The following is a 26,905-nucleotide window of genomic DNA, read 5'->3' as shown; positions in this document are numbered from 1 at the left end:
CCTGTTTGCATGCACCCAGGTTCCTGTACGGCATGGACTTTCGAATCCATGTCATGCAGGAACCCTGTGTGGCATTTCCATTGTGGTGCCTCCTTTAAAGGCATTGGTGTCTTTGAAAGACGCACTGCAGTGGGAAAGCTACACCGACTGCCCGCCAGACCACAAGATTACTTGTAATCTGGCGGGCGGCAGCGACTGTTGGTGGTGTAGGGGCATGGGGGTGGGAGGCTGCCCACCCACCGCTGCACCGCCAAATGTACTAATAGGACCCAAAGCGAGCATAGGTGTGCCTGATGGGCCATTTACATCCTGATGGGCCATCACCAGGCTGATGGGCCATCCTGGGCAGGATGGTAGGGAGGATCTCACTCTTGCAGCTGAATAGGGCTGTGCCTGTCCCTACACAAAGAATGTTCACAAAGGTTGTGTTCTGATTCCTTATAGCAAAGAATAGGTGCAGATGATTAATTTAATGAGGCTGTCTTCTAGAAGGTGTTTTAGAATGTTCACAAAGGTCACATTCTAATTGCTCATAGCAAGTAACAGGTGCCGGAATGTATGACGTTACAATACGAGGTCGCGTCCACATCCTGTGATTCTGGGCAAATCACTTAATCTCCCCGTGCCTGAATGTGTAATGTAAATACGGTGCTCATGTAAAGCGCTCCAATACCTTCGGGTCGAGTTCGCGCTAGATAAATATGCAACAAAAGAGCTGCATACCCCCCTGTAGTGAGTCTAGAGCCAGGGCAGTAAGGGCAGTGACCTTTTGCACATTAGAGGCCTCTGTTTGAAGTCTCCTGCACTTCAAAGGCACAACTGGGTATACGTAATGAAACCTTGACACCAATACCTCATTAAACATCTGGACCTGAGGACAAAGGGGTTTCTATTGAGTCAGATGTCATTCAGCCCTGTCTCTTAGTGGTTTTTCAATGGCTGACATTCAACCATTTGAAGTGTAACACAGAGAAAATAGAGGTGCTTAGTTTTGGACATGACCTTGTCTTAAACTTAGATCTACATTGGCCTACAGAGGTACCTTCACCAGCTGCTCAAGCTGTTGTTGTAAAAAAAGGCATGGATTAAATTTGACAATAAAATGTCATTTTGTAATCAAATTATCTCAGTGGTTGGTGTTTGTTTTGGCATCCTGCGCATGGCAAAAATACAATTGAATTTTTTATCATTTTCAACAAAGATTACTGTGGTATTGGCCCTGGTAATGTCCAGATTGGATAACGCCAACGCATTATATGCAGGGTTGCCAAAATATCTCTTGAATAGACTCTAGGTCGCTCAGAATGCAGCAGTACAACTGGTTCTGGGTTTGCCGAGACGGGAACCTATTTCCTGTCATTTGCGCAATTTGCACTGGGTTCCGTTGGAAAATAGATTATTTTTAAAGTACTGCTCTTAATGCATAGGTAGCTCCATCATTCTGGACAAGACTATCTCTCGGCAAGGATTGCTTTTTATAGCTGTGGGAAATTTTTACGGTCATCTGGTACTCATCTGTTCAAGGTCTCTAAGATTCATCGGTCCACTGCGGGAGGTCACTCTTTTTCCTTCCTGGGCTCTGTATGGTAGAACAAGCTCTCCCTTTTGACCTGCGCAAACACATGCTGAAGCTGGTTTTAAGAAAAAACTGAAGACCTAACTTTTCTCTCAATAATCCCTTTCTATATCGGCTTCTTTTCACAGACTTTATAGCACAGAGATACTGTTGAGTAGCCGTGCATTTTATAAATCCATTCACATTCATATTCTTCCAGTAAGAAGGGCTGCTGTGCTGTTGAAAGGACTGTCCATCTGCTGGACTCTGTTGGACTCCTGCTTTTCTGTGCCTGCCCTGCTGCCTGCAGCCATCCTTGCCTAGAAGTGAAAAGGACTGGACATTTTCTTCTACATTCCGAGAATCAAACTGACTCCAAGGGTTTGCTGGTTTGCCTTCAGTTTAGAAATCTCAGGGACCTCAAAGACTTCCAACAACCTGCTACAGCCCCTGGACTCTGCCAACTGTGAGTCCTACCCAAGTGGTGCTAATCCAGTCCAGGGACCTTGGAAGTGGTTTTCTGTCTGCCTCATGCTCAATTCTGAGCATCGCTGTTGTTGCGCAAGTCAGAACTGACCCATCTTAGCTTGACGCCGACACATCGCCGCTGAAGATGAGGACATTCCATCACCTGTTGCGTGGCTCAACAATGACACATCGCCTTCATCCAGACGGGTTTGACAACGATGGAACTCCGACTGTGCAGATTGGAACCACTGCATCACCTGCATCCGAAGGGATCAGTACGGATGCATTGCCTACTCTGCTCCTCTTATTGGGCCTCAACGTCAACACATTCCCTCTAAAGAAAGGTACTTTTGTAGCGGGACAAGGTTGGTCCCTGTATCTGGCCAACGCTCCAACACAGTCGGCCTTACCTTTCATATATGACCTTGTAAAGTGCGGTCAGATAGCCCTTGGTTGGCTCTTTATTTTTCAAAGCACTATAGGTCAAGATATTGTTTATAAATGCATAACTCCGGTTCTACCTATTGGACTTTTGTCATTTTGGTCTTTTTTTATTCATTAAAATAAGCTCTATTATTATAACCTGGTTTGGATTATTTTGGGTGGTGTTTTCAGTGTTTTACTGTTTTAAGTGTTGCATAAATACTTTACATATTGCCTCTTAAGTTAAGCCTGACTGCGCTGTGCAAAGCTACCAAAGGGTGAGCACAGGTTTATTTAGGGTGTGTATCAGACATACCCTGACTAGGATTGTGGCCCCTACTTGGACAGGGTGACACTGCCAACTAGAAACCCAATTTCTAACACTCTGTCATTTGCAGACAGCACATTTTCAATTGAAGTGACCATTAAATGTGTACAAACATTTAATTTTACTGATATAACAATATAACAACAAATACTAATGTATGGAAATTGGGTTTCAGCATATATATCTGTCATTTTCAGATAACCAAGAAAAGTGTCTTGATTTGTTTTGACCCTATTAAAATCTTTGTTTCCATCACATTTTAAAACAGTGCATCATTTGTGCTTTCCTGTTTATTCATTTTGAAATATTTGTACAATTTATTTAGTGGTATTTAAATTTTTTTCAGAAAACCTCATCCTATAACCTTTCCTTTCACACCAGCAACATCTTTGCATATTTGACTTTACAAAATCCTTACACTTACTCATTTTGGTATTCACAGAAAGCACTTACTCATCAATGAGTAAGTGCCTTCTGTGAACACCAAAATTAGTAAGTGCCTTCTGTGAATTCCAAAATGAGTAAATGGTAGTAAGTTTAGGATTTTGGGCCATATGTATCATTCCAAATTGCGAGCACAAACGCCGAAATTCACACAATTTCGGCGTTTGCGATCGCAATTGGGCTCAGTGGTATGTACGATTGCAAAACTGCCTCGCAAAATAAGGAATCGCAAAATTTGCGATTCCCTATTTTGCGATTGCATTTAAGGAATCGCAAATTGCGATTCCTTAAATGCAATGTAAGAAGAACAGAAAAAGTGCAATTTGGCCTTAATGAATCGCAAATTACCACCAACTTCAAGTTGGTGATGATTTGCGATTTCTTTGAAAATGCACTTTTTTGCATTTTTCAAAGTGCCATGTGGCGCACATACATGCCCTTGGGGCATGTATGTGTGTCACATGTGCACACATACATAGTTCAGGGGTGCAACAGGGTGTCCTTTTGACACCCTGGTACCCTTGAAATTGCATTCTCAATTTCCGATTCTCTAATTGCGAATTGCAAATTGAGAATGTCTTCCCATTCATTCCTATGGGCCTCAAAGGCCAATATAATGAATGGGGAGAGTTTCCTTAATTGCGAATCGCACTTTGCAATTCGCAATTAAGGAATATGTAGGATTCACAAATTTTTTTGCAAATCCTACATACATCTCGTTTTGCGATTCTCGAATAGCGATACTCTAAAAAAATCGCTATTTGAGAATCGCAAAACCAAAGTTTCATACATATGCCCCATTGCCTTAAGTTAGTTCTGTAAATCGGGCCCCTTGTCAACAGGGTGTTGTCAGCACTGGACCCACCAGTAGTCATTACTATAGTGAATATGTTCCTTCTTCACCATGATATCTCATGGTTGTCTTTCTTTTTCTTCATTCCAGTGAAAGGGCAGTTTGTGCTAAGAAAATGCGATTCTGATGGTAACTGGGTAAAGGATGAGTCAGGCCAGCCATGGAGAGACCATTCACAGTGCCACATGGAAGACTGGCATCTCCAGGTAAGATTGAAGAGTTCTGTGGCAGGTAGTGATGTAAATTAAGTGACACAATGAGTAAGTCAAGGACACTCCATGGCTGCCTCTCTCTAAGGATAACAAATACACTGAGGATAAGTGAGTGAACAGAACTTCTGTGGTCATAATTAAGGGATAAGCTCTGTATTTACTATGTATTAATTTAGGGGTCGATTGCGAATTTGGCAGTCCTACCACCCCCCCGCTGTGCCCTCCTGGACACTACAGCGCCGGTGGTCTTCCGACCGCTGTATTGAGAGTTATATAGCATCAAATGCTGATAGCAATATTGCCACCCCATGGCAGTCTGAAAAGTTGGCAATGAGTACTTTAACGTCAGCAGAGCCGTGGTGTAACCACCAAGCCTATTACGACTACACAGTCGTGATGGTGGTCTCCCAGCAGTTGTTACCCAATGGCGGTAGACCATTCCGGTACGCTCACAACAAATCACCACAACAGTGACCATTGGATGGATTCAAAACCTACACAACTGATGTGCTTTTGCAAAGTGGACACACTTGCAAATCACACTATAAAAACACACATCATCCTTGACCAGGATCCTTTGCTTCTCACCTACAGCAACCTGAACTGATCACCCCTGTGCCAGCGCTCTAGGTGATAGCACCTTTGCTGTTCTGTTGAATGTGTTTTTTTAAAAAGAGAAGATCGTTTTTTTAAAAAGAGAAAATCGTTTTTTAAAAGGAGAAAATTGTTTTCTTAAAAAGAGAAAATCGTTTTTACATGCAAACTGCTGTTGCTAATGTGATTCGAATTGTGCACTGACTCCCCGGTCCACCGCAGCTACTCGGGCTGATTGTTGTGGAGGGAGAACAGAGCGCTCCTACTTCCTGGTAGTGCCATTTCTTGGCGGCCATTTTAGTGGGTTGACGCTCCAGTGTTCCCTGAGCCCTGACTACTTAGGCTCCCAGCGCTGACACGCTCGAGTAAAACCTGAACTGATCACTCCTGCGCCAGCGCTCTAGGTGATAGCACCTTTGCTATTCTGTTGAATGTGTTTTTTTAAAAAGAGAAAATCGTTTTTTTAAAAAGAGAAAATCGTTTTTTTAAAAGGAGAAAATTGTTTTCTTAAAAAGAGAAAAACGTTTTTACATGCAAACTGCTGTTGCTAATGTGATTCGAATTGTGCACTGACTCTCCGGTCCACCGCAGCTACTCGGGCTGATTGTTGTGGAGGGAGAACAGAGCGCTCCTACTTCCTGGTAGTGCCATTTCTTGGCGGCCATTTTAGTGGGTTGACGCTCCAGTGTTCCCTGAGCCCTGACTACTTAGGCTCCCAGCGCTGACACGCTCGAGTAAAACCTGAACTGATCACTCCTGCGCCAGCGCTCTAGGTGATAGCACCTTTGCTGTTCTGTTGAATGTGTTTTTTTAAAAAGAGAAAATCGGTTTTTTAAAAAGAGAAAATCGTTTTTTAAAAGGAGAAAATTGTTTTCTTAAAAAGAGAAAGTCGTTTTTACATGTAAACTGCTGTTGCTAATGTGATTCGAATTGTGCACTGACCCCCCGGTCCACCGCAGCTACTCGGGCTGATTGTTGTGGAGGGAGAACAGAGCGCTCCTACTTCCTGGTAGTGCCATTTCTTGGCGGCCATTTTAGTGGGTTGACGCTCCAGTGTTCCCTGAGCCCTGACTACTTAGGCTCCCAGCGCTGACACGCTCGAGTAAAACCTGAACTGATCACCCCTGCGCCAGCGCTCTAGGTGATAGCACCTTTGCTGTTCTGTTGAATGTGTTTTTTTTAAAAAGAGAAAATCGTTTTTTTAAAAAGAGAAAATCGTTTTTTAAAAGGAGAAAATTGTTTTCTTAAAAAGAGAAAATCGTTTTTACATGCAAACTGCTGTTGCTAATGTGATTCGAATTGTGCACTGACTCCCCGGTCCACCGCAGCTACTCGGGCTGATTGTTGTGGAGGGAGAACAGAGCGCTCCTACTTCCTGGTAGTGCCATTTCTTGGCGGCCATTTTAGTGGGTTGACGCTCCAGTGTTCCCTGAGCCCTGACTACTTAGGCTCCCAGCGCTGACACGCTCGAGTAAAACCTGAACTGATCACTCCTGCGCCAGCGCTCTAGGTGATAGCACCTTTGCTGTTCTGTTGAATGTGTTTTTTTAAAAAGAGAAAATCGTTTTTTAAAAAAAGAGAAAATCGTTTTTCAAAAGGAGAAAATTGTTTTCTTAAAAAGAGAAAATCGTTTTTACATGCAAACTGCTGTTGCTAATGTGATTCGAATTGTGCACTGACTCCCCGGTCCACCACAGCTACTCGGGCTGATTGTTGTGGAGGGAGAACAGAGCGCTCCTACTTCCTGGTAGTGCCATTTCTTGGTGGCCATTTTAGTGGGTTGACGCTCCAGTGTTCCCTGAGCCCAATCTATATTAACTTCCTTCGCCCCGCGCAGCGGCACGCGCAGCGGTAGCGCCTTAGACGCGCCGAAGAGGCGCCAAAGAGAAGCCAGTCTGCGCCAGACGCTTACAGTCTCCGGACCCAGCTGTCATCATGGTAGGAAATCTCCTCACATACAGCACTTCCTCACTATATGCATTGCGTCCTTCGGTCAACCCACTATGTTTGCATTCAGTCCTTCCCTTACACCCGAAGGCCCACTGCAAAACTTGTGATTGGGGCATAACTATTCCAAATGTTGTGAAAAATCCCTCCAAGCAGAAATGGAGGATGTTCCTTCTTAACTGCCGTTCCCTGCCCAAACACCATACTGAACTGGCCATGCTGATAGAGGAGCGCAATCCAGACGCCCTCTTTCTAACAGAGACATGGCTTCAGCTAGAAACTGATCCTGCAATAGCATGGGCCACCCCCCAAGGCTATACTATTAAACATTTGGATCGCAAGACTGGCAGAGGTGGAGGGCTGGCTATTATCTATAGGGACAACTTTAGATGCCGCATCACTCCCTCCCCCATGCCAGCCTGTGAGAACCTACATTTCACTCTTGAGTTCTCCCCATCCACTAGTCTCTCCGGTATCCTAGTCTATCGACCACCTGGCACCCTCAACAACTTTATCACTAACATGACGGATTTAGCTGCCAACCTAGTGCTCACCTCGGCAAATTTCACCCTGCTGGGCGATCTTAATTTACACCTAGATGAGCCACTTGATTCAACAGCCAATAGTCTTCGAACAAACTTTCAGTCCATTGACCTGGCTCAGAAAGGCTTTCAATCAACGCATGTTAAGGGACATCTCCTAGATCACATCTACAGCAATCTAGATAGCTTAACCGTCGAGGCTCCAGTACCACTATCCTGGACCGATCATTTTTTAGTACCTTTTACATGGTCCACTTGCTCCCCCCCCATCTCACAAAATCACAATAAGCAGCGGGGAAGAAAATGGGCCTCCCTCCCACTTTCTAAGTGGAAACTGGCTCTTATAGAACACCTACCCCCAAATGTGACCAATCCCAATACAGCCATTGTCAATTTTGATAACTGGATCTCCAGTTCCCTTGACCTAGTCCTACCAGAGGAATCTTTGCACTTAATAAACAGAGCCAAAGTGGCCCCCTGGTACTCCCCGACTCTCAGGACTATGAAGCAATCTTGCCGCAAACTAGAGAGAGCCTGGAGACAAGATTACTCACAATCAAAGCAAGTTGAGTATAGAGCCGCAATAAAGCTCTATAAAAATCAAATAAAATCTGCGCAAGCCCATTTTTATGAAGCCAAAATCAATCTAGCTGCAAACTCTCCCAAAGAAATTTTTAAAATAGCCAAATCTTTAATTTCTCCCCCTCCCCCCGAGCGTCTGTCACCTGACGGCGCACAAACCCGTTGCAATAATTTAGCCACTTTCTTCTCCCAGAAGATCCAGGCCATCTATTCTTCATTTTCTACTGGCAGTGGTGACATGGACCACACCACCACTACAGATTCTGACTTCTTAGCCCCCAGCTCACTGGATGAATTCCCCCTCCTAGATTCCGACACTTTAGACAGAATGCTTCTTAAAGTCATCTCGGGATCCCCCAATGACCCAGCACCCCCGCAAACTCTCAATAAGGTGATGGACATCATCCGCCCTGTCATTCTGGATGTCCTTAATGCTTCCATCTCCTCTAACTCCGTCCCAGCACCATGGAAATGTGCGATGGTTAGGGCCCTTTTGAAAAAACCCACCTTGGACCAGAACAACTTGGCCAATTTCCGCCCCATTTCCCAACTTCCCTGGATGAGCAAACTGCTTGAAAGGCACATCAATAATATCTTAGTGGACTACTTAGAATCAAATAGTCTGCTATGCGCCTCTCAGATGGGTTTCCGCCCGCAGCATGGAACTGAAACTGCTCTCCTAGCAGTGACGGAAGAAACTAGATTGGTGCTGGACCGGGGAGGAAAAGCAGCCATCATACTACTCGACCTCAGTGCCGTGTTCGACACTGTCAACCATGCCACACTGCTACACCGTCTGAAAGGCATGGGCGTGTCGGGCACGGCCCTGGAGTGGCTGACCTCCTTCCTGGACGAGCGCTTCTTCCAGGTGTTTGAGGGCAAAGCAGTCTCCCCTAAGCAGCCACTTAGATGTGGGGTTCCTCAGGGCTCCTCCCTGAGCCCCACACTTTTTAATGTCTATATGCGACCTCTAGCGGAGATAGTCCAGCCCTTTGGCGTGCGTATTGTCACCTACGCGGACGACACCCAGTTGGTGGTCTCTCTGGACCACACTGAGGAGCCGTCCAACACCCTGGGCCTCTGTCTAGAGGCCGTTGCTAAGTGGATGCAATCGTCCTGTCTCAAACTTAACGGGGAGAAGACAGAGATTATGCTATTGGGTAACCCTTCTCCGACCATTTTGACATCAATTTGGCCCACCTGCCTTGGTGCTCCCCCCCCTACCAAACCGCAGATAAAGAGTCTGGGAATCTGGCTCGATAAAGCGCTGGACTTCTCGGTCCAGGCTACCAAAACTGCCTCCACGTGTGTCGGCCTAATGAAAATGCTCCGCAAAGTACTCCCTCTGCTTCCTTTCCAGGCGAGGAGAATCATGGTTCAGGCCCTGATACTTTCCCGCCTGGACTATGGAAACACGCTATATCTGGGTGCCCCGGCTTCAGTGACCAACAGGCTCCAAGTCACACAAAACTGCGCCGCCCGATTATTATTCAACATTCCCCGCTGGCAGTCAGCCAAGAAAGCTCTAAAAGAATTGCACTGGCTCCCGATGGCTGCTAGAGCACAGTTTAAGGCTATGTGCATTGTGCACAAATCTTTCCATCGAACAGGCCCTGCCATCCTGTCCCCCTTAGTTGTGCCCTACGCTCCATCCAGAGCCCTTCGCTCGGGATCATTGCACCTAGTTACCACTTCTAAAATCAACAAAGCACGTTGGGGCAGCCGTTCCTTCTCCCATACTGCTGTGAGACTTTGGAACTCCCTCCCCTTAGCCCTCAGAGAAAATAATAACCGGCTGGCTTTTAGGAAAGCTTTGAAAACCCACCTGTTTGCAAAAACGTTCTAGTCTCACCCTGCGGCCCGCCACAGTGATCAATTAAAGCGCTGCGAGGCCTCCGGGTAGTCTATGCGCTATATAAATATAATTTTTCATTTCATTTCATTACAGCACAGAAGATATGGGACACAGTTGGGACCCAAGGCAGCCCCCTTTTTTCTTTATTTTCCCCATGTGGCACTCTCCACCACCTTTATTTTTATTTTTGCACTTTTTCACTAATATCACTTGTTGGTTTATTCTTTCATATGGTCACCCAGATTATATTTTTATCATGCATGGTTCACTGAGGTTGAGTTGACAGTCATGGTAGATGAAATCATTAGAGTATAGCCCCAGATTTTTGGTTCCTATGTCCAGCATACTCCTCTCAGTGGGAAAACGGAAATGTGGGACTGGATAGTCAGCAGAGTGAATACTGTTGGCGCCACCCTACACTCACAGCTGGAACTTAGGAGAAGGTAGAATGACCTCAGCTTTAAGTTGTGTACCCGGTTCAACACTTACCACCAGGAGGCCCAGAGGGCTCACGGTGGCCCTCCTAGTGCCATATTACAATTTGTTCCCTGGGAGGAGAATGTCTTTACTGTCCTGCATGCTTGGAGCTTGACAGGAATACCTGAAGTGGAGTCTGGTAAGTTACACTTCACTCGCTGTCAAAATACCACAGTGTACTGTTTGCTCTCAACTCTGCTTTTACTATTGCGTTGTCTATCTACTTTCCTAAAATGCAATACTCAAAGTATCAGAGATGTTTGTTTGTCTGTGTTGATGTGTATTGTTTTATATAAGAACACATGTATAAATATCCATAAAATGCCACGAGTTGGAATGGTGCCTGTAAGTGGATTACCATAAATATATCATCAAAGGATCCATGATATGTATTAATATGTAAATGTATAGTCCGTTCCAAATGTATGTTGCCAACAGATATGTGTAACTGGTAACCATGTGTCACGTGTTGGTAAGTTGAGATAGAGTGCACTGCAATTACCATGAGGCCCTGCGACTGAAACTCTAACCAAGATACTGTACTCCTTTTGCCCTTCTCACTTGTCTGCCATGTCACTCACTGACGTTCACTCATCATGCAGGTTACCATTTGTCAAGTGTTGTTAAGCCGAGATAGATTTCACTACAACTACCACGAGACCCTGTGACTGAAACTCTAGCCTTGATGTTATACTCCTTTTGCACCTTCTCACTTGTACGCCATGTTACAACTGGTGTTCACTCATCATGCAGGTCACCATTTGTCAAGTGTTGGTAAGTGGAGATAGATTGCACTACAACTACCATGAGGCCCTGTGACGTGAACTCTTACCAAGATGCTATTCTCCTTTTGCCCCTTCTCACTTGTCTGCCACATTGCAACTGATGTTCGCTCATTATGGACACTGCAATGTACAGACAATGCTCTACTCAGATATATGTCTGAATACTTTGCTTGATGGTGTCCTGGTCTTCCAAACTGAAACTTTTCATGACATGAGTGACACCATACCAACTGCGTACCTCTAATATATGTAAGCCATGAAGGAAAGTCAGCTAAATAGCAGTGACAAATGCACCATTGACTCTTCACTCCTCACATGATGAATAATGCTAAATTTACAACCAAGGTGTGTGTTTGCCTGTATTGTACACAACTAGGCCTTGAAATAGTCAAATACACGTTACTCTGACATTGTGTTCTTTGCAATGTTTTGGAGATGTCATGTCTTTCCTTAAAGCCAAAATGTCACATATCAGCACACCTAATGAGCGTATCAATGCTGCTACATGTCTTGAATGTCTTCAAAGGTCTAGTTACCAACTTTAACTCCACGCAAATAGATGACAATACTAATCTGTACCTATTTTGTTTCATCCAAGGTCTCAATTTACTTTGACACAAACAATGTGGATGTAGATATCCCACTTCCACCAATAACAATTGTACTCAATCAGCCGCAGCCCATGCAGGTAATAGCTGTGAGCGGTGGGGCCAGGTGGGGTGGTGTTTGATAGGGGTGGGCGGAATTAGCGAAATTCACTTTTGCAAACTATCGCGAAAATGTTGAAAATCTCCGCTAACACGCCGGAAATATCGCGAAGACGCAGAAGTTTTTTTCCCACCTGTTCGCGGCATTTTTTGCGTGATCGCGGCTCGCCAATTTACCCATGCGGTTGCTCACGGGCGCGGCCATCTTGTTTCACTTGTCCCGCCCACTCGCGTTCGATATGACGTGCCCGCATCATCACGCTCGCGCTCGCGGTGGAGAATGACGTGTTCGAGATCTCAATCATCTCATACTCTCGCGGTGCATGTTCGCGCGACAAATGACGTGATCGCGCGACAAATGACGTTAATGCGGGCACGAACTGTCTCGAGACAGCGCAAATGGCTACCAACAATCCAACATCTCGTGGAGAACGCGACCGAATCGGGAAAACTTGTCGGCGAACGCGGGGATTCAGGTAAGGCGATCGCGAGCAAGAAACAAATTACCGGTAAGATGCGGATTGCGGAATTTTTGACATTTCGCGCTTTCCGCGAAACGTGAAAATGCCAAATTATTGCAATTTCCGCAAGTTGAACAGAATTTTTGCCCAGGCCTGGTGTTTGACAGATGACGATGAGGAAAAATATATTATTTATTTAATTTTCCCTCACCATCGCGTGTCGAAATCCCCCACCCGGCCCCACCGCACCACTGCTCTTACCTGCATGAGCAACGACTGCTCTCTATTACTCTACAGGTCGATCAGCCACAGCACCTAGTCAAAACTTGGACACCAAATAGACTACTGCTCCACCCTATGATAAAGCCTCAGTGATGACAACATTCCTGGAGATGTGGACATGGATGACAATCCTGGCCCATCTGGTCAGCCTTAGCAGATGGCAAGAGTGTGGATCACCGTGCCCACAACAACACCGCTCACCATAGCTGCAACAACACAGACAACCCCTGCATCCCCAACCTGTGTACCTAGCACAGTCAGTACCATCCAGCATTCCCCACTTTTGAATTCTGAGGTGATTATCACCACCACTGTCATTAAGGATCCAGGACCCAGTGGCAGGGTGCAGCCTGTGCCAAGGGCACAGGCCCATTGGGTATGACTCGTGAGAGTGTAACTGTGGGGCCGCAAAGTGAGCCCATTCGGTCTACGGACACCCAGGCTACCATCAACCATGTCCTAGGAGTCTACCAGTACTCCCAAGGTGAGATGGGCCAGGTCCTTACTGAAATCCGGGAAATGAAGTAGCCGCAGAGGGACTCATACCAGGAGGTTGCTGGCATCCACATCAAGGTGGCCGGCATCAATGCCAATATGACCTCCCTGGTTAGGGTGCTGCGGGACATCATCACCACGGTCTGCACTGCATTTCCACCTGCATCTACCCCATCCTGTGGTCAAAGTTCATCCACTGGAAGAGTGGGCCTTTCAGAGGAGGACATGCTTGCACTCACCCCTGTCTCAGCAGCTGCGGATCCACCTTCTGGCAAAAAGAGGGGACATCCATGCAAACATCCAGGAGTAGGGATGGCAAGACAGCCACTATCGCCTGTGAGAAACCTCAACCCTAATTTCCTCCTGTGCATGCAACATATTCACTTTGTGGACTATTCCTGCCCACTTTTCCATATCTGATGGTGTAGGAGAGTAGGATCTGCACTTATGTTGCCCCCACTTTTTTCTGATGTTAACACTGGTTTCTGGCTATAGTCTGGCTGGGTCCCTGCTAATCAGGGCCCCAGTCTCTATGTTCGCTCTAAACAACTTGGAGTGCATATTAGATGCACTAGTGATTGGATACTGTGGTACCTTATGAGTCCTTAGTATATGGTACCTTAGGTACCTAGGGCATAGGTTCTTCACAGGCCGACCAGGGGCTGAAGCATGTATTATGCCGCCCCTGGGAAGCAGACTAAATCTGACACCACAGGCCTGCTACTGAAGCCTGGGTGAGGTAGTATTAGCACTCCTCACTGAGATATAGGTCCCCTATATCCCTTACGCACACATATAAGCCTATCAGTCACCCCTAAGGCAGGTCCTATCAATCCTGAGGGCAGGGAGCTTGGTTCACATGTGAGGGGGTGCCTCTGCCTGAGCAGGGCCCCTCTGCAGCTCTCAGAGTCTATTCTCTGTAGCTGTTTGTGGATGCGGTTAAACCATATACTCTTAAGTGCATTATAACCTTGCGGTAAATGCCACCTCTGGGATGGCTGTATCAAAACATGTCGTGTTTGGTGTCAAACGCTTTGGAATCATACCCCGACACCAGTAACTGGTGTGGGAGTATGATCCCACCCTTCTAGAGGGGTAGACATGTACATACTGTGGAAACACGGTAGAATCCTGAAAGAGCCCTGGCATCACAAAATGGATGCCACCAGCACAGACACTAGGCTGCCCTTCTGCTGCTGACCGAAACTCACAGTGGAGGAGACCCAACAATAGGCATCCTGTCACAGGGAGGTGTCACCACCTTCCAGACAGGATTTAGTGTATTTGGACTGGGTGGGTGCACTCCTAGAGTGCTTTGAAGTCCTGCACTGGGGGACCAGTAGGCTCCTTAGTGCATATGCCAGCTCAAACCAGTTCAGGGGCTACCTTCCCCTGCTCTGGTGCGAATCTGGACAAAGGGAAGTGGGTGCAACCACCCACTCCCCTGACCCTCCCATAGGAGTGGTCACAGAGCTAGTCCCTCCTTTTCCTTTAGTATAAGATAGGGAACCCTTGCCATTGCAAACTAGATATCCCTGGATGACGCTCTACAAGAAGAATCCTGGACCTTCAACATTCCACTACCTTTGGAAGACTGAAGAATCTCCCTTGGAGTCAAGGAGTGACTCCCCTGCTTGGCAGGCACCAAAACTTTGAATCAACGGTTGGAAACTTTCCCGCTCCCGCCGGAGTCCGAAGTCCCTGCAGCCCTGGAAGTAGATTTCCTGACTTCTCGATGGCCATCGTGAGTCTGAGGAAATAAAAATTGTGAGACCTATATGTCCCCTATGTGCCCCTCAACGCTTTATGTACACATGCATGTAACCCATGCACTTCCCCTCCATGGCCTGTCTATCATGATGCTTATGCTATAACGTGGCCTGCCATCATCCAGTCTCCCATGAGAGAAACGACAAATCTGCACTGAGGCCTACACGTTTTGCATCATGTTTTCCTGCATTTTCATGAAAACCCATGTTTTGTGGCTCAGTCAGAGCCGAAAAGAGGTTTCAGGCCTCAGACGCTCTGAAAGCTGCAGCTGCGTATCCTTGGCCTTGCACACTTGGGCCTCAGCCAAAGGGGCCCTGTCCGAGGTGCCGAGACAGTATTGAGCACGGTTATCTGCTTACTCCTACTGAACCACATTCCTGCCTGGAGAAGGAGGAATAAACACGACCCGTCTGCAAAGGAGAGAGCCTAGCCTTTCTGTCTCTTTTCATGTGATTGCAAAGCTCACGTCAGTGAAAAGCCCATAGCCCCCATGTAAGGCCTACGCAGTAAATGAAGAAATAGATGCCACATTGGCTCTTGGTGATGGGCAACCTATGTCACAAATCAGTCCCTGCTCCAGACTTTAGATATCAGATAATACAAGATGTGCTGGTCGTCCTGACACTGAAGGCCTCACTTCCAGACTCCCCGATTGCACAGCAACCCTTCCCCACGTCAGTTACACGTCATGCTCGAGTTGAGCACAAGTAAGGCAAAGTTCCAGTAAAATTCCAGCTGATCACGCAACCCCCTCCAGGCATCCACCCACCTATGACACTCACCTATTATCATCAAGTGGACGCCTACCTTCACGCCTACCTACACACCCACATGCTCTTATCTCATTCTCTCTTGCTCCGCCTGAAGCACTCCTGCTTACGTATATTATTGAAATGTATATATACTGTACTCTGTGAATAAAGTTTGAGAATATATTGAGAATTCTGATCAAGAAGACCCTTCCTGATCCCTTGTGGTGATGGAACTATTCTCCCTATAACTCGAGTTATTGGAATAAAGCCCTTTTGAACCTGATACCACAGACTCAGCCTCTTGCTTTATGCATGATCATATTGATATAGAAATTATGAGTGCGTAATACTTTATTTACGACATTAATGGCGCCCGAACAGGGACAAATCTCCTTCCCCACGCGCCGGGGATGAAGGTCCAGTTTTGCCCCCTTCCACAGCCGTGACGGACTTCAAGTGTACACGTCGCGGGTTTTCCCGCCAACTCCCTCAGGCCAACGAAGGAGACGGACTGCGACCAGGCATCCATACGAGGCGGTGAGGATTGCGGATCGTCCCAACCCAGAGCCCACCCTGCGAGAGAGCTGTGTCCGAGGTTTCTAGAGATCCACCTAAAATACGCCATTCCCTGCGCAGCGTCAAGTGTCCGAGGCCTTCAAGTTCTGCTTCCCGGTGAGTTTTTCATGGGGGTTGCATAAAGACGGGTTCATTTAATGAACACGGTAAAGATGTGTCTCACTTGTGAGACCGGTATGTTTTCAAGTATTCAAGAGCATGTATTAAAGAATTAAATTAATCCAAGCATTCAGGTGCACCGATATAACTGTATGAATGTTATTGTCTTAGTCAGGTTCAGTTAGGTTTGAATGTGTCAGGTTTTTATGTAAGTTTGTTTCATTGTGATTTTTGTTTTTTGAATCATTGTGATTTTTGTTTTCGGTTACATTCCAACATGCCGTTGTTTTCGAAACTGCGTAAGATATGTACCAGAAAAGGTGTACTAGAGGAACCAGTTAACATTCCGCCTAGAGACACACCTGGACATTTCTTGTACTGTAAGCATGGTTTAGATGCCATGTTGTTTTTAGAACTATGGGTGGATTACACGAAGGATATAGAGACAAAGTATAGATGGCCTATCACGGGAACGTGGGATGCGGAATGCATCATGAAGGTAGAGGAAGAGCTATGGAAGAGAAAATGTAGACCTGCTCAGAAGTATGCCATTGAGTTTTGGCGCAAGGAGTCACATAGAAGAACAGAGTAAGTGTTCCACAAAGCAGAGAGAAGTAGACAGGAGTCTGAAAAAGCCAAAGAAAAGAAATTACAGGAGGAAGGGGAACAGGTAAAAAGAGAGCAGGCTGAAAGAGAAAGAAATACTGTCGTTGCTGGTATTTATCCCGTCCTTTCAGAGGAACTAGCAAGAGTGGCCCCAGTAGAAAGACCCGTTAGAGTGCCACCGCAAGTACCCCGAAAAATAAGACCAACAGCATCCGAAGCGTTTGTTACCACCTACCTAGAGGAATCCCCACCAGCATACCTACACGGATCTTTCCCTGCACCCCCAACACAGGCCCAGCTCCAGGAGTGGATGGATAGGTAACGATCAGCCCCTCACCCCGACCGAAAATGAATTAGCACGGTCAGCGACCCTGTGGGTGTCCCAAAATGATACATATAATAATGATATAGAAGCCCAAAGGTTCTTGAGCCTCCCACCAAACGAACAGCGCATAGCTGGTGTTTACATGGTCCAACATTTGATTACGTTGTCAAAAGGAAATTGAGAGGGGTGTAGCTAGAGAAAGAGCAACACCTGTGATTTGATGACACCCCTAATGTACAAAGTGTTAACGAAAAATAATTAGTGATCGGTTAAGAGTTTAGCTTGAAAAAAAAATTGTGGGTATTTCGAATTTGCAAGTTGTTCAAGAATACAGGTTTGTGTTCTTGGTGGTTCAGTGAGCCAATGTGCTGGGTCCAGACGGTTGTGGGTCCTGATTCACGCTGAACATGCAGAGACTCCCACCTATTAGAGGTTGATAAAATAAGTACCATTGTGTGAAGTACTACCCAATATCTGCCCTGTACTAGTAAGTTATGTGCTGTACATTATTCACAGTGAGCGTTTCTACTAAACAGAGATTAGAAAAATAAGATTACGACCCCCTGAGAACAAATTGTATATAAAAACGATCTTTCAATAGGGCGAATTATTGCAGTTTATATGGAATTGAGAAGACTTTTTGTCTTTGACAGCTTCAGAGTGAGGAGAAGGCGGGGGCTGAATAGAGCAGAATGTGTAACAGAAATCGGAGACAGATTCTGACCTTAAAGCAAGTAAGGTGGGGGCCGGAAAAGGAGCAGAACACAGGCACTGCTTAGAAAGCTTCTCTGACATAGCATCTGTGTAATGCCTACAGCCGGAGAGCCTTGAGGGCCAGGAGTAGATAAAAAAAAAAACAGATGGCTGGCAGCCCAGGCTCAAGCCGCGCTGAGGGGCTATTTTTAGCTTCTCTGATAAGACAGGGCAGCTGAGAAATGAAAGTCGAGAAACCTTCCTTCGTTCGATTCTTTGCAAGACCAGTGCCCTGAGGAAATGTCTATGGAAGACTGTTGTTTTATTTTTTAGCAAATGTTACATTGCTTCTAGACAAAAAGTAAAATGATGCTCTTGCTTGAAATTTTAAGGGCTATATGCCTATATAAAAACGATTTTCAAATTCAGACAATTTTAAATTGTGGCCCAAAGCTGCCACCAGTTGGATTGGCAAAATGATCCAAAGGTTACAAGTATGAGAAGACACATGAGATATGCGCCTTCAAATAGGAAATAAGGGAACATTGTGTTGAAATAAATGTATTTTTATGTCATAACACCTTTCCAAAAAGAAATGTTTGTGTGTTTTTTTCATTTTTGAATATTTTTTCTGGTCCTATGTGTCAGAAATAACGCAGTCAGTCCAGCTGACAGCTGCTCATCATTAGGATGAGCTTCTGTCAGATGGGGGGTGAGTATGGCAGGAAAGGAAAATCAGTTATTGATAATAAGCCTGACAAATTAAGCAGGCCAGAATGTTCGCCTCTGAGCTGTAGGTACGGTAATTGCGCATCACTGCTCATTTATATATGTTATTAGTTATTACTAAATTTCACAGACACGATATTACCATTATCATGCTGTTAAAATAGCAGACAACACGTTATCAGTGTATGTCCAATTGGTATTGGAGATGAATAAAAGAAAAAAAAAAAAAAAGGTTATGCAAGACTAAAATATGTATCACATGACTGCCCTTCTCTTATAGACAGGCAGCCTCGGTCATATGTTTCCAGATTGGACATTAAGGAACAATTATGATCTGTACACTGGCATCTTAACACTTGAAATGCCTGTTTTAAATAAGGACTGCCACCCCAGAGTGACAACTCTGCCTTTTAGAATGTTGTAAATGAGCTTTCACAAATGAGGCTCGGTATTTAGGGTCATGAGAAAATATCTGACAGGATTTCCTTTTTAAAGTTTGCTTTAGTAAGCTCATTCTTGTAAATGGTGGCGCCAAAAGTTGACATGTTTTTAAATTAGGCTATTGGGTTTGGGTTTCTGAAGGGAGACGTTTGAATATGAAAGGCGAGGGATGCAGCTTATTGTATAGGTGGAAATGATTGCAAAATGACTGGTTTCTTTAGCAGATAAATTATTAATTATGAAATTATCAACATTAATAAATGTTCTTAAAACTTGGTTTTCCAAATATTTAGGAAGCTTAGCATTCCTATTAGGGCCTCCTAGCATTAAAATTGACTTCAGGTTGGTGTAGGTTCACATAATAGGGACATTTGCATATGAGATGTCATTTGGCCAGCCTATGAGCTGACACAATGAGGTTTGTACATTTGTTAGAAGGATTTCTCGCCATTTCAAATACGCTGTGCATCTCCTATAATTTTGCTTACGCCCAGTAGCTACACACAGGGATTAATAGTGTTGACAAGACACAGGGTTTGATAGTGTTTGACAGCAGCGAAATCTGTTTCAGATTTCCTCCTGTCAAAAAGGGGGGAAGGAGGAGAATATTGGCTTCCTGCTGGCCCCTGAGGAGGTTCGCTTCCCGCTAGCCCCTTAGAAATTAAGCCCCTTGGAAATTAAATTAGCCCCCTTAGAAATTAAGCCGAGGAAATAGGTATGTTGCTCTTCCCTTTTCTCATGGTTTATTGTGATCTTTCAGGGGAATTAGTTGTGAGCAGTTTTGTTTACGTGCATTCATTGGCCTCACTTCATATTGCAGGCAGTGGATCCCCCAGTATGCTTACATAGCCAAGCCCCTAATACAGTTGACGACACAGGAGGCAGCTTCTACTAATGTCCTCCCTTGGACACAAGAACACACTGTGGCATTTGAAGAATTAAAAAGAGCTTTATGTCAAGCACCAGTTTTAGCGATCCCTGATTACAACAAATCTTTTATGCTTTTTGTGACAGAGCGGGATGGAACAGCACTATCTGTCCTAACACAAGATCATGCAGGAAAACACAAGCCATGTGCTTATTTTTCTAGTACATTGGACCCAGTAGCACAGGCTTTGCCGGCGTGCCTAAAATCTGTTGCAGCAACAGCCTTAGCCATAAGACAAAGCGACTCGATAGTGCTGGGCCACCTCCTGACAGTACAAGTACCGCACGCAGTGGAGGTTCTCTTGAACCGAACACAAACCCAACACCTGACTGTAGCGAGACTGACAAGTTATGAGCTGACGTTATTTCAACCACACATAGAGATCAGACGATGCAACATACTGAATCCTGCTACTCTTTTGCCCTCTAGTACAGAAAACATTCCACCACATGACTGTGTTGAAGTGATACATACCGTGACTAAACCAAGACAAGACTTGACAGATGTTGCACTCCCAGACCCTGACCTAACACTCTATGTTGACGGCTCATGCATGAGGACGGGGGCGGGAGAATTAGTGGCAGCATATGCAGTGACCACTGCTACTGAAATCATAGAGACTAAAAGAATAGACATACTGTCAGCACAAGCAGCAGAGCTCATCGCTCTGACACAAGCATGCATAAGAGCTAAGCACTTGAGAGTAAACATTTACACCGATTCACAATACGCATTCGGGGTAGTTCATGACTTCGGAGTACTGTGGAGAGAAAGAGGTTTCTTGACCTCTCACGGGGCCAAGATACAGCATGGCCCCCTTATACAAGCCCTTCTGGAAGCGATACATTTACCGACAGCCATAGCTATCCTAAAATGCAAAGCACATACTAAAGCCACAGATACCATTTCTCAAGGCAATGATCTGGCAGACCGAACTGCGAAACAGACAGCTCAGACCCCACTAGACATGACAAACTCACAGATACCATCAATGACCAAAGCCATGACAGTCAGGGATCCTTCCAGGGATGTACAAGACATACAGACACATGCTACTCTAGACGAATTAAAGAAGTGGTCGGAACAAGGAGGGGTACTGACTGATCAGGGTTGGATGACTAAGGGCAAAACAACATGGTTTCTTCCTGATTCGATGGTACAAGTGATCATAAATACCGCACATATTCCTGCACACTTAGGAGAGAAAGCAATGCTAGACAGCTTACAGAATATATGGTTCAACAAGCACCTGCGTGCAGCAGCGAAACAAAAGGTCAGAACATGTATGATCTGTTGCCAATTCAATCCAGGTAAAGGCATTCCGATGGAACAAGGTGGATTCCATCCACCTGACCACCCTTTTGAAGTCCTCCAAATGGATTATATCCAAATGGACAGATGTAGAGGTTACAAATATGTCCTGGTAGTAGTATGTTCACTGACACGGTGGACAGAAGCTTATCTAGTTCCTGATTATACTGCTGTAACTACCGCCAGACAATTGGTGCGAGAGTTTTTCCCACGTTATGGATTACCGCGTGTCGTATATTCCGACAACGGTCAGCCTTTCTCCTCTGAACTCATGAAACAGGTGTCCCTTCTGTTAGGGTATACCTGGAAGTTCCATTGTGTACGACATCCTGAGGCAGCAGGCCTTGTAGAAAGACACAATCAGACCTTAAAGATAAAACTAGCAAAGATTTGCGCAGACAAAGGTGTAGATTGGATGGTAGCCCTGCCGGTTGCCCTCTTTTACATGCGAATGGTAGCCCATTCTAGAACAGGCTTATCTCCCTATGAAGTGGTCTTTGGTAGACCACCGAATATGTGGGGCACTCCAATGCCTAAAAAGATCTCTGATGTTGATAGTAACATGCTGACAGATTACCTGGCTTCCTTGATGTCTGCACTACTCTCTTGTCGTTCGCAGGTTGCTGCCGCCTTCCCTGACAACACCCAGGTCAAGGAACACTCCATCGCTCCTGGGGATTATGTCCTAATAAGGAACTTTGATAGATCGAGCCCTCTTGAGCCGAGGTGGAAGGCGCCAAAGTTAGTGTTATTAACGACGAGGACAGCCGTTAAAGTTGAAGGACGGAAAGGATGGGTGCATCTTCAACATTGTAAACGCTACTTCGGGAATAACGATTCTTTTAAAAAGGACACAAACTTTTCAGACTTTGAGCCCCTTCACTAGAGGAGACTCCCCAGCAGGAGTACAAAGCTAAACTTAGATCTAAAAAGTCAGAACACGTTTGATCAATTAAGTCCACTAGGTGGTGAAGCGGTTGAACATGTATTCTGGCTTGCATAAGATCTCGGACAATAATAATGATAAAAAGAGCAAGATGAAAAGCAAATACTGTAAAATATTACGTGGTAGATGTATAGTGACTTTGATTTTTCTATTTCTTCTGTGCATCACGATAATATGTATCAGCTTACTACTACATGCTATTTTTCCTCCTATTACCTCACTCTTACACTCCTCCACTAATGATACCATAAAGCACACATTTAGTGATCTGCCATCCCATGAGCTATCATATCGACTTGCCTTACGCAACAATACCTTTATTCAGATGCTGCACCATTCACATCAGACTAGCAATGCTACAGACTGCTGGGTCTGTGGCCGACTTCCCCCGTATCAGAAGGTGAAGGGAGTGTTGCCTCTTTTCCCTTTTCCATTTTCCCATAATGGTTCTTGCGGAGCATGGTTTGCCTTAATGACATCCATCAACGGTGATGCCAAAGAATGTCAAGACAAGGAGTGTAGGGGTGACTGGGTATGGGGTAACTTGAATAAAGTCATGAATGAAGCATGTTTCCCAGATGAAGAAGGTCTTCCCCAAAGGAAAGGTACAGATCTAGAAAATGAAGAGTATCTGCAAGGAAATGCGACCCTCGACTTTATAGTGTTGAATGTCAAGCCCATACACGATTTAGGTCCATCCTCAATTACAGTCCTGCCAGTAAAAGTGAACTTGTGTGTCAGAAAAGAAGGCTCAGTACATTTGGGGCACAGCGAGTGTAATACTATAATAGTGTTTAAAGACAAAGGAAAGTCCTATTTCAGAGCATCACGACACACCTACTTTATTTGTGGCCAGACAGCCTATGTGCAACTGCCCTTAGACTGGGGTGGGACGTGCTACATATCATTTCTTTTACCACCCGTTTTCTTGGCCCCATCGAACTATCATCAAGATCTCCGACTAGCACTTATCAGACACAGACGAGGGCTCGATGCCTCTGGCATTGACCAGACTGAAACAGCTTGGGAGCAATATACAGATTTCAACAAAGGATTCTTTTTCTTCATAGGTCCCGTCCAGAATAGTAAACTCATCCGCAGGCTAACAAGGATTCTAGAAACAGTTGCTAATGAGACTTCATCAGCCCTGGGGAACTTGACCCAGGAACAGTCTACTATGAGATTGGTCGTTCTTCAGAATTGTCTTGTTCTTGACGTCATCCTGGCGGATAGGGGCGGGGCTTGTAGGGTCATCGGTTCCAGCTGTTGTGTTTTTATTCCTAATAACGCACCGTCTGTATACAAAGCAATAACAAGGCTCCACAAGATTGCCCAAAGCATACATCAAGACCTAGGCACGTGGACTTGGTCCAGTTGGCTCTGGGGAATAATATCGGCATGAGGATGGAAAGTGTTGACCGTCTGTGGATTAATACTACTAATGACATTCAGTTGTTGTCTATGTCTGCAGTGTGGCCCGGCCGTTTGCGGTCTGTGTGCTACTGCATGTGTTCCACATCCCCATTTACAGAGCATTGAAAATGGAAAAATAATGCTGCAAGAACAGATCGACTGTCTCATGAGAATAGATGTGACATGAAGGGTCCACTAGGGGACAAGGAGGGAATGAGGAAATAAAAATTGTGAGACCTATATGTCCCCTATGTGCCCCTCAACACTTTATGTACATGCATGTAACCCATGCACTTCCCCTCCATGGCCTGTCTATCATGATGCTTATGCTATAACGTGGCCTGCCATCATCCAGTCTCCCATGAGAGAAACGACAAATCTGCACTGAGGCCTACACGTTTTGCATCATGTTTTCCTGCATTTTCATGAAAACCCATGTTTTGTGGCTCAGTCAGAGCCGAAAAGAGGTTTCAGGCCTCAGACGCTCTGAAAGCTGCAGCTGCGTATCCTTGGCCTTGCACACTTGGGCCTCAGCCAAAGGGGCCCTGTCCGAGGTGCCGAGACAGTATTGAGCACGGTTATCTGCTTACTCCTACTGAACCACATTCCTGCCTGGAGAAGGAGGAATAAACACGACCCGTCTGCAAAGGAGAGAGCCTAGCCTTTCTGTCTCTTTTCATGTGATTGCAAAGCTCACGTCAGTGAAAAGCCCTTAGCCCCCATGTAAGGCCTACGCAGTAAATGAAGAAATAGATGCCACATTGGCTCTTGGTGATGGGCAACCTATGTCACAAATCAGTCCCTGCTCCAGACTTTAGATATCAGATAATACAAGATGTGCTGGTCGTCCTGACACTGAAGGCCTCACTTCCAGACTCCCCGATTGCACAGCAACCCTTCCCCACGTCAGTTACACGTCATGCTCAAGTTGAGCACAAGTAAGGCAAAGTTCCAGTAAAATTCCAGCTGATCACGCAACCCCCTCCAGGCATCCACCCACCTATGGCACTCACCTATTATCATCAAGTGGACGCCCACCTTCACGCCTACCTACACACCCACATGCTCTTATCTCATTCTCTCTTGCTCCGCCTGAAGCACTCCTGCTTAAGTATATTATTGAAATGTATATATACTGTACTCTGTGAATAAAGTTTGAGAATATATTGAGAATTCTGATCAAGAAGACCCTTCCTGATCCCTTGTGGTGATGGAACTATTCTCCCTATAACTCGAGTTATTGGAATAAAGCCCTTTCGAACCTGATACCACAGACTCAGCCTCTTGCTTTATGCATGATCATATTGATATAGAAATTATGAGTGCGTAATACTTTATTTACGACAAGTCCCCAGCAGAGCTGAGGTGAGTGGACCCCACGAGTGAGGAGGAACAGCAATACCCGGGTACCCTGTACTATTTTCGAGCGCAATCCCTTCACGATGTTCTACGAACTTGTGCATTGGACCACATGTGGTCCAAGCCTCCAGCAGGATTTCCATTGAAGATCAGAGGCCTACCTCATCCGAGTGACCATGGGCTCCTGTGAAGTGAATCCTCCTGAGGAGTCTTTGCGATCCCTTGCCTGTTGGCTTGTGGGTCCTCTGAAGACTTTTCTATCAAACCAAAGGGCTCACCTGGTTGCTCTAGGCCTGCCCTGACTTACCCTTGCTGGGTGAGTCCCTCAGACCTTGCTGGTCTGCACCGCTGACTTTCTTCACATTCCACAAGACTTGCTGTTGCCAAGGCTTGTTGGCTCCAATCCGGTTGCTGACATCTCAGTAAGCTGTGTAGACTTTATGGGACACTCCGAATCCAGCTCCTGGTTGTCATCAACACCTCCTGGACCTCGTGGCTGAAGAGTCAAGACACCCGTGATCACCTGAAATCACCCGACGACTGTGGGCATCCATCTTCCGGGGCCCGGGTCACTGGCAAGTGACTTTGAACACTGTCTCCTCTGCTTTCAGGTCTTGTTTCTTCAGAATCCATCCTTGGATTCCACCGGACACTTCTCCAGTCTTCACAAGCAGCAAGTCTTCTTTGACTCCCATTGAAAATGAGGCAGCGACCCGACACCAAAAGAAACCTATGCACCCGGCTTCCCTGGGTGAGGTAACTCGTGCACTCCGGTGCTCCTGTGTGTGTTGGTTCTAGAACTACTTACCCTGTAGGTGACTTGCTTGTAGACTCTCCCGAAGTACCCTAAAACTTTAAAATTCCAACCGCGACTTGCTCCATTGAATTCTATTGGGCTCCGCGGCTGTGTTCTCACACTGCATGCGTCTCCCTTGGGTCCTTTACTTACCTGCCTTGGGTGAATTAGTGAGGCCCCAGCGCTTCTGAAGACCTTAGGCCTTCTCCCTTCTGAAGTCGTTCTTCTTATACCTCTTTTTTAGTATATGGTCTGGTACGCCCCTAGAGCCTCAGCCACATAAGTGCTTAATTTGTTGTGAAACATTGATTTGTGCATATGTTCCTGACTTCTAATCTCATAAAGAGATTAGTAGAGTGTGTCTAGAAATATATACATATATATTTTATATATATATATATACCTGTGTGGTGTCCTTTCATTTGGTAATTCAAGAGATTATAAGGTAAAACAAGCTGCTTTACATTCCTCAGAGACTTAGCCTGAAGGCTGCTCTCCACAGCTACCACTAGGATAGCTTTCTTTAAAAGGTTGTCTTAAACCTATCTACCATAAGAGTCAAATTGGACTGGTGCAAGGTGGCCACTTTAACTAGTGACCAGTATGTGCCAGGCCAACTTCTCACAGACGTGAGTAGTATATTGGACTTTGGCCTCCAGTTTATTTGGACTCTAAAACAATAGTTATATCCCCCATGACTGACTACATCACTTTTGCTTTTCATCATTCACTTTTTAGTACACTTTTTTATCTTATCCTTGTTCACTCAATTAAATACACAAGTCACCAAATCATTGTCTCCTGTTGTAACTCTCACATACACCAATGTAAATGTACCACCCTGTGTACTTACCAATGCCAAAACTAGGCACTTCTAGAAGCATGGGTATTTTGTATGTAAACAATGTTCAACTCTGCATCACTACCATGTCTCAACAACACATACATACAAGTATCTGGTCTGAAAACATCTTTATTCCATTATTCAAATCATAGGCTAACATGGTGTTAGAAACATAGCACAAAAGACATGACTCTTTACATAATCAGTTACATACCTTCACAAGATTGATGGAGGGGATACATCAGACTATATCCTCTACAATAGGCAACATAGGCAACATTAAATTAGATCAACATCATCAGCTGGA

The 26,905-nt window shown here is 45.4% G+C and overlaps 1 protein-coding gene across 1 annotated transcript in view; it reads left to right on the top strand.

Annotated features, from left to right (window-relative positions):
- The window catches only part of GIPR (gastric inhibitory polypeptide receptor), a 1,954,711-nt gene that overhangs the window by 332,408 nt on the left and 1,595,398 nt on the right, over positions 1–26,905 (top strand). The window contains exon 3 of the mRNA XM_085627720.1: positions 4,162–4,277. Within this exon, the coding sequence (XP_085483846.1) occupies positions 4,162–4,277 (116 nt within the window). The remainder of the gene's footprint in view (positions 1–4,161; positions 4,278–26,905) is intronic.

This window comes from Triturus cristatus, chromosome 9, assembly GCF_964204655.1.
Source record: "Triturus cristatus chromosome 9, aTriCri1.1, whole genome shotgun sequence".
Lineage (NCBI taxonomy): Eukaryota > Metazoa > Chordata > Amphibia > Caudata > Salamandridae > Triturus > Triturus cristatus.
Note: the sequence above shows the minus strand (reverse complement) of the source record. Positions and strands in the feature narration are given on the sequence as shown.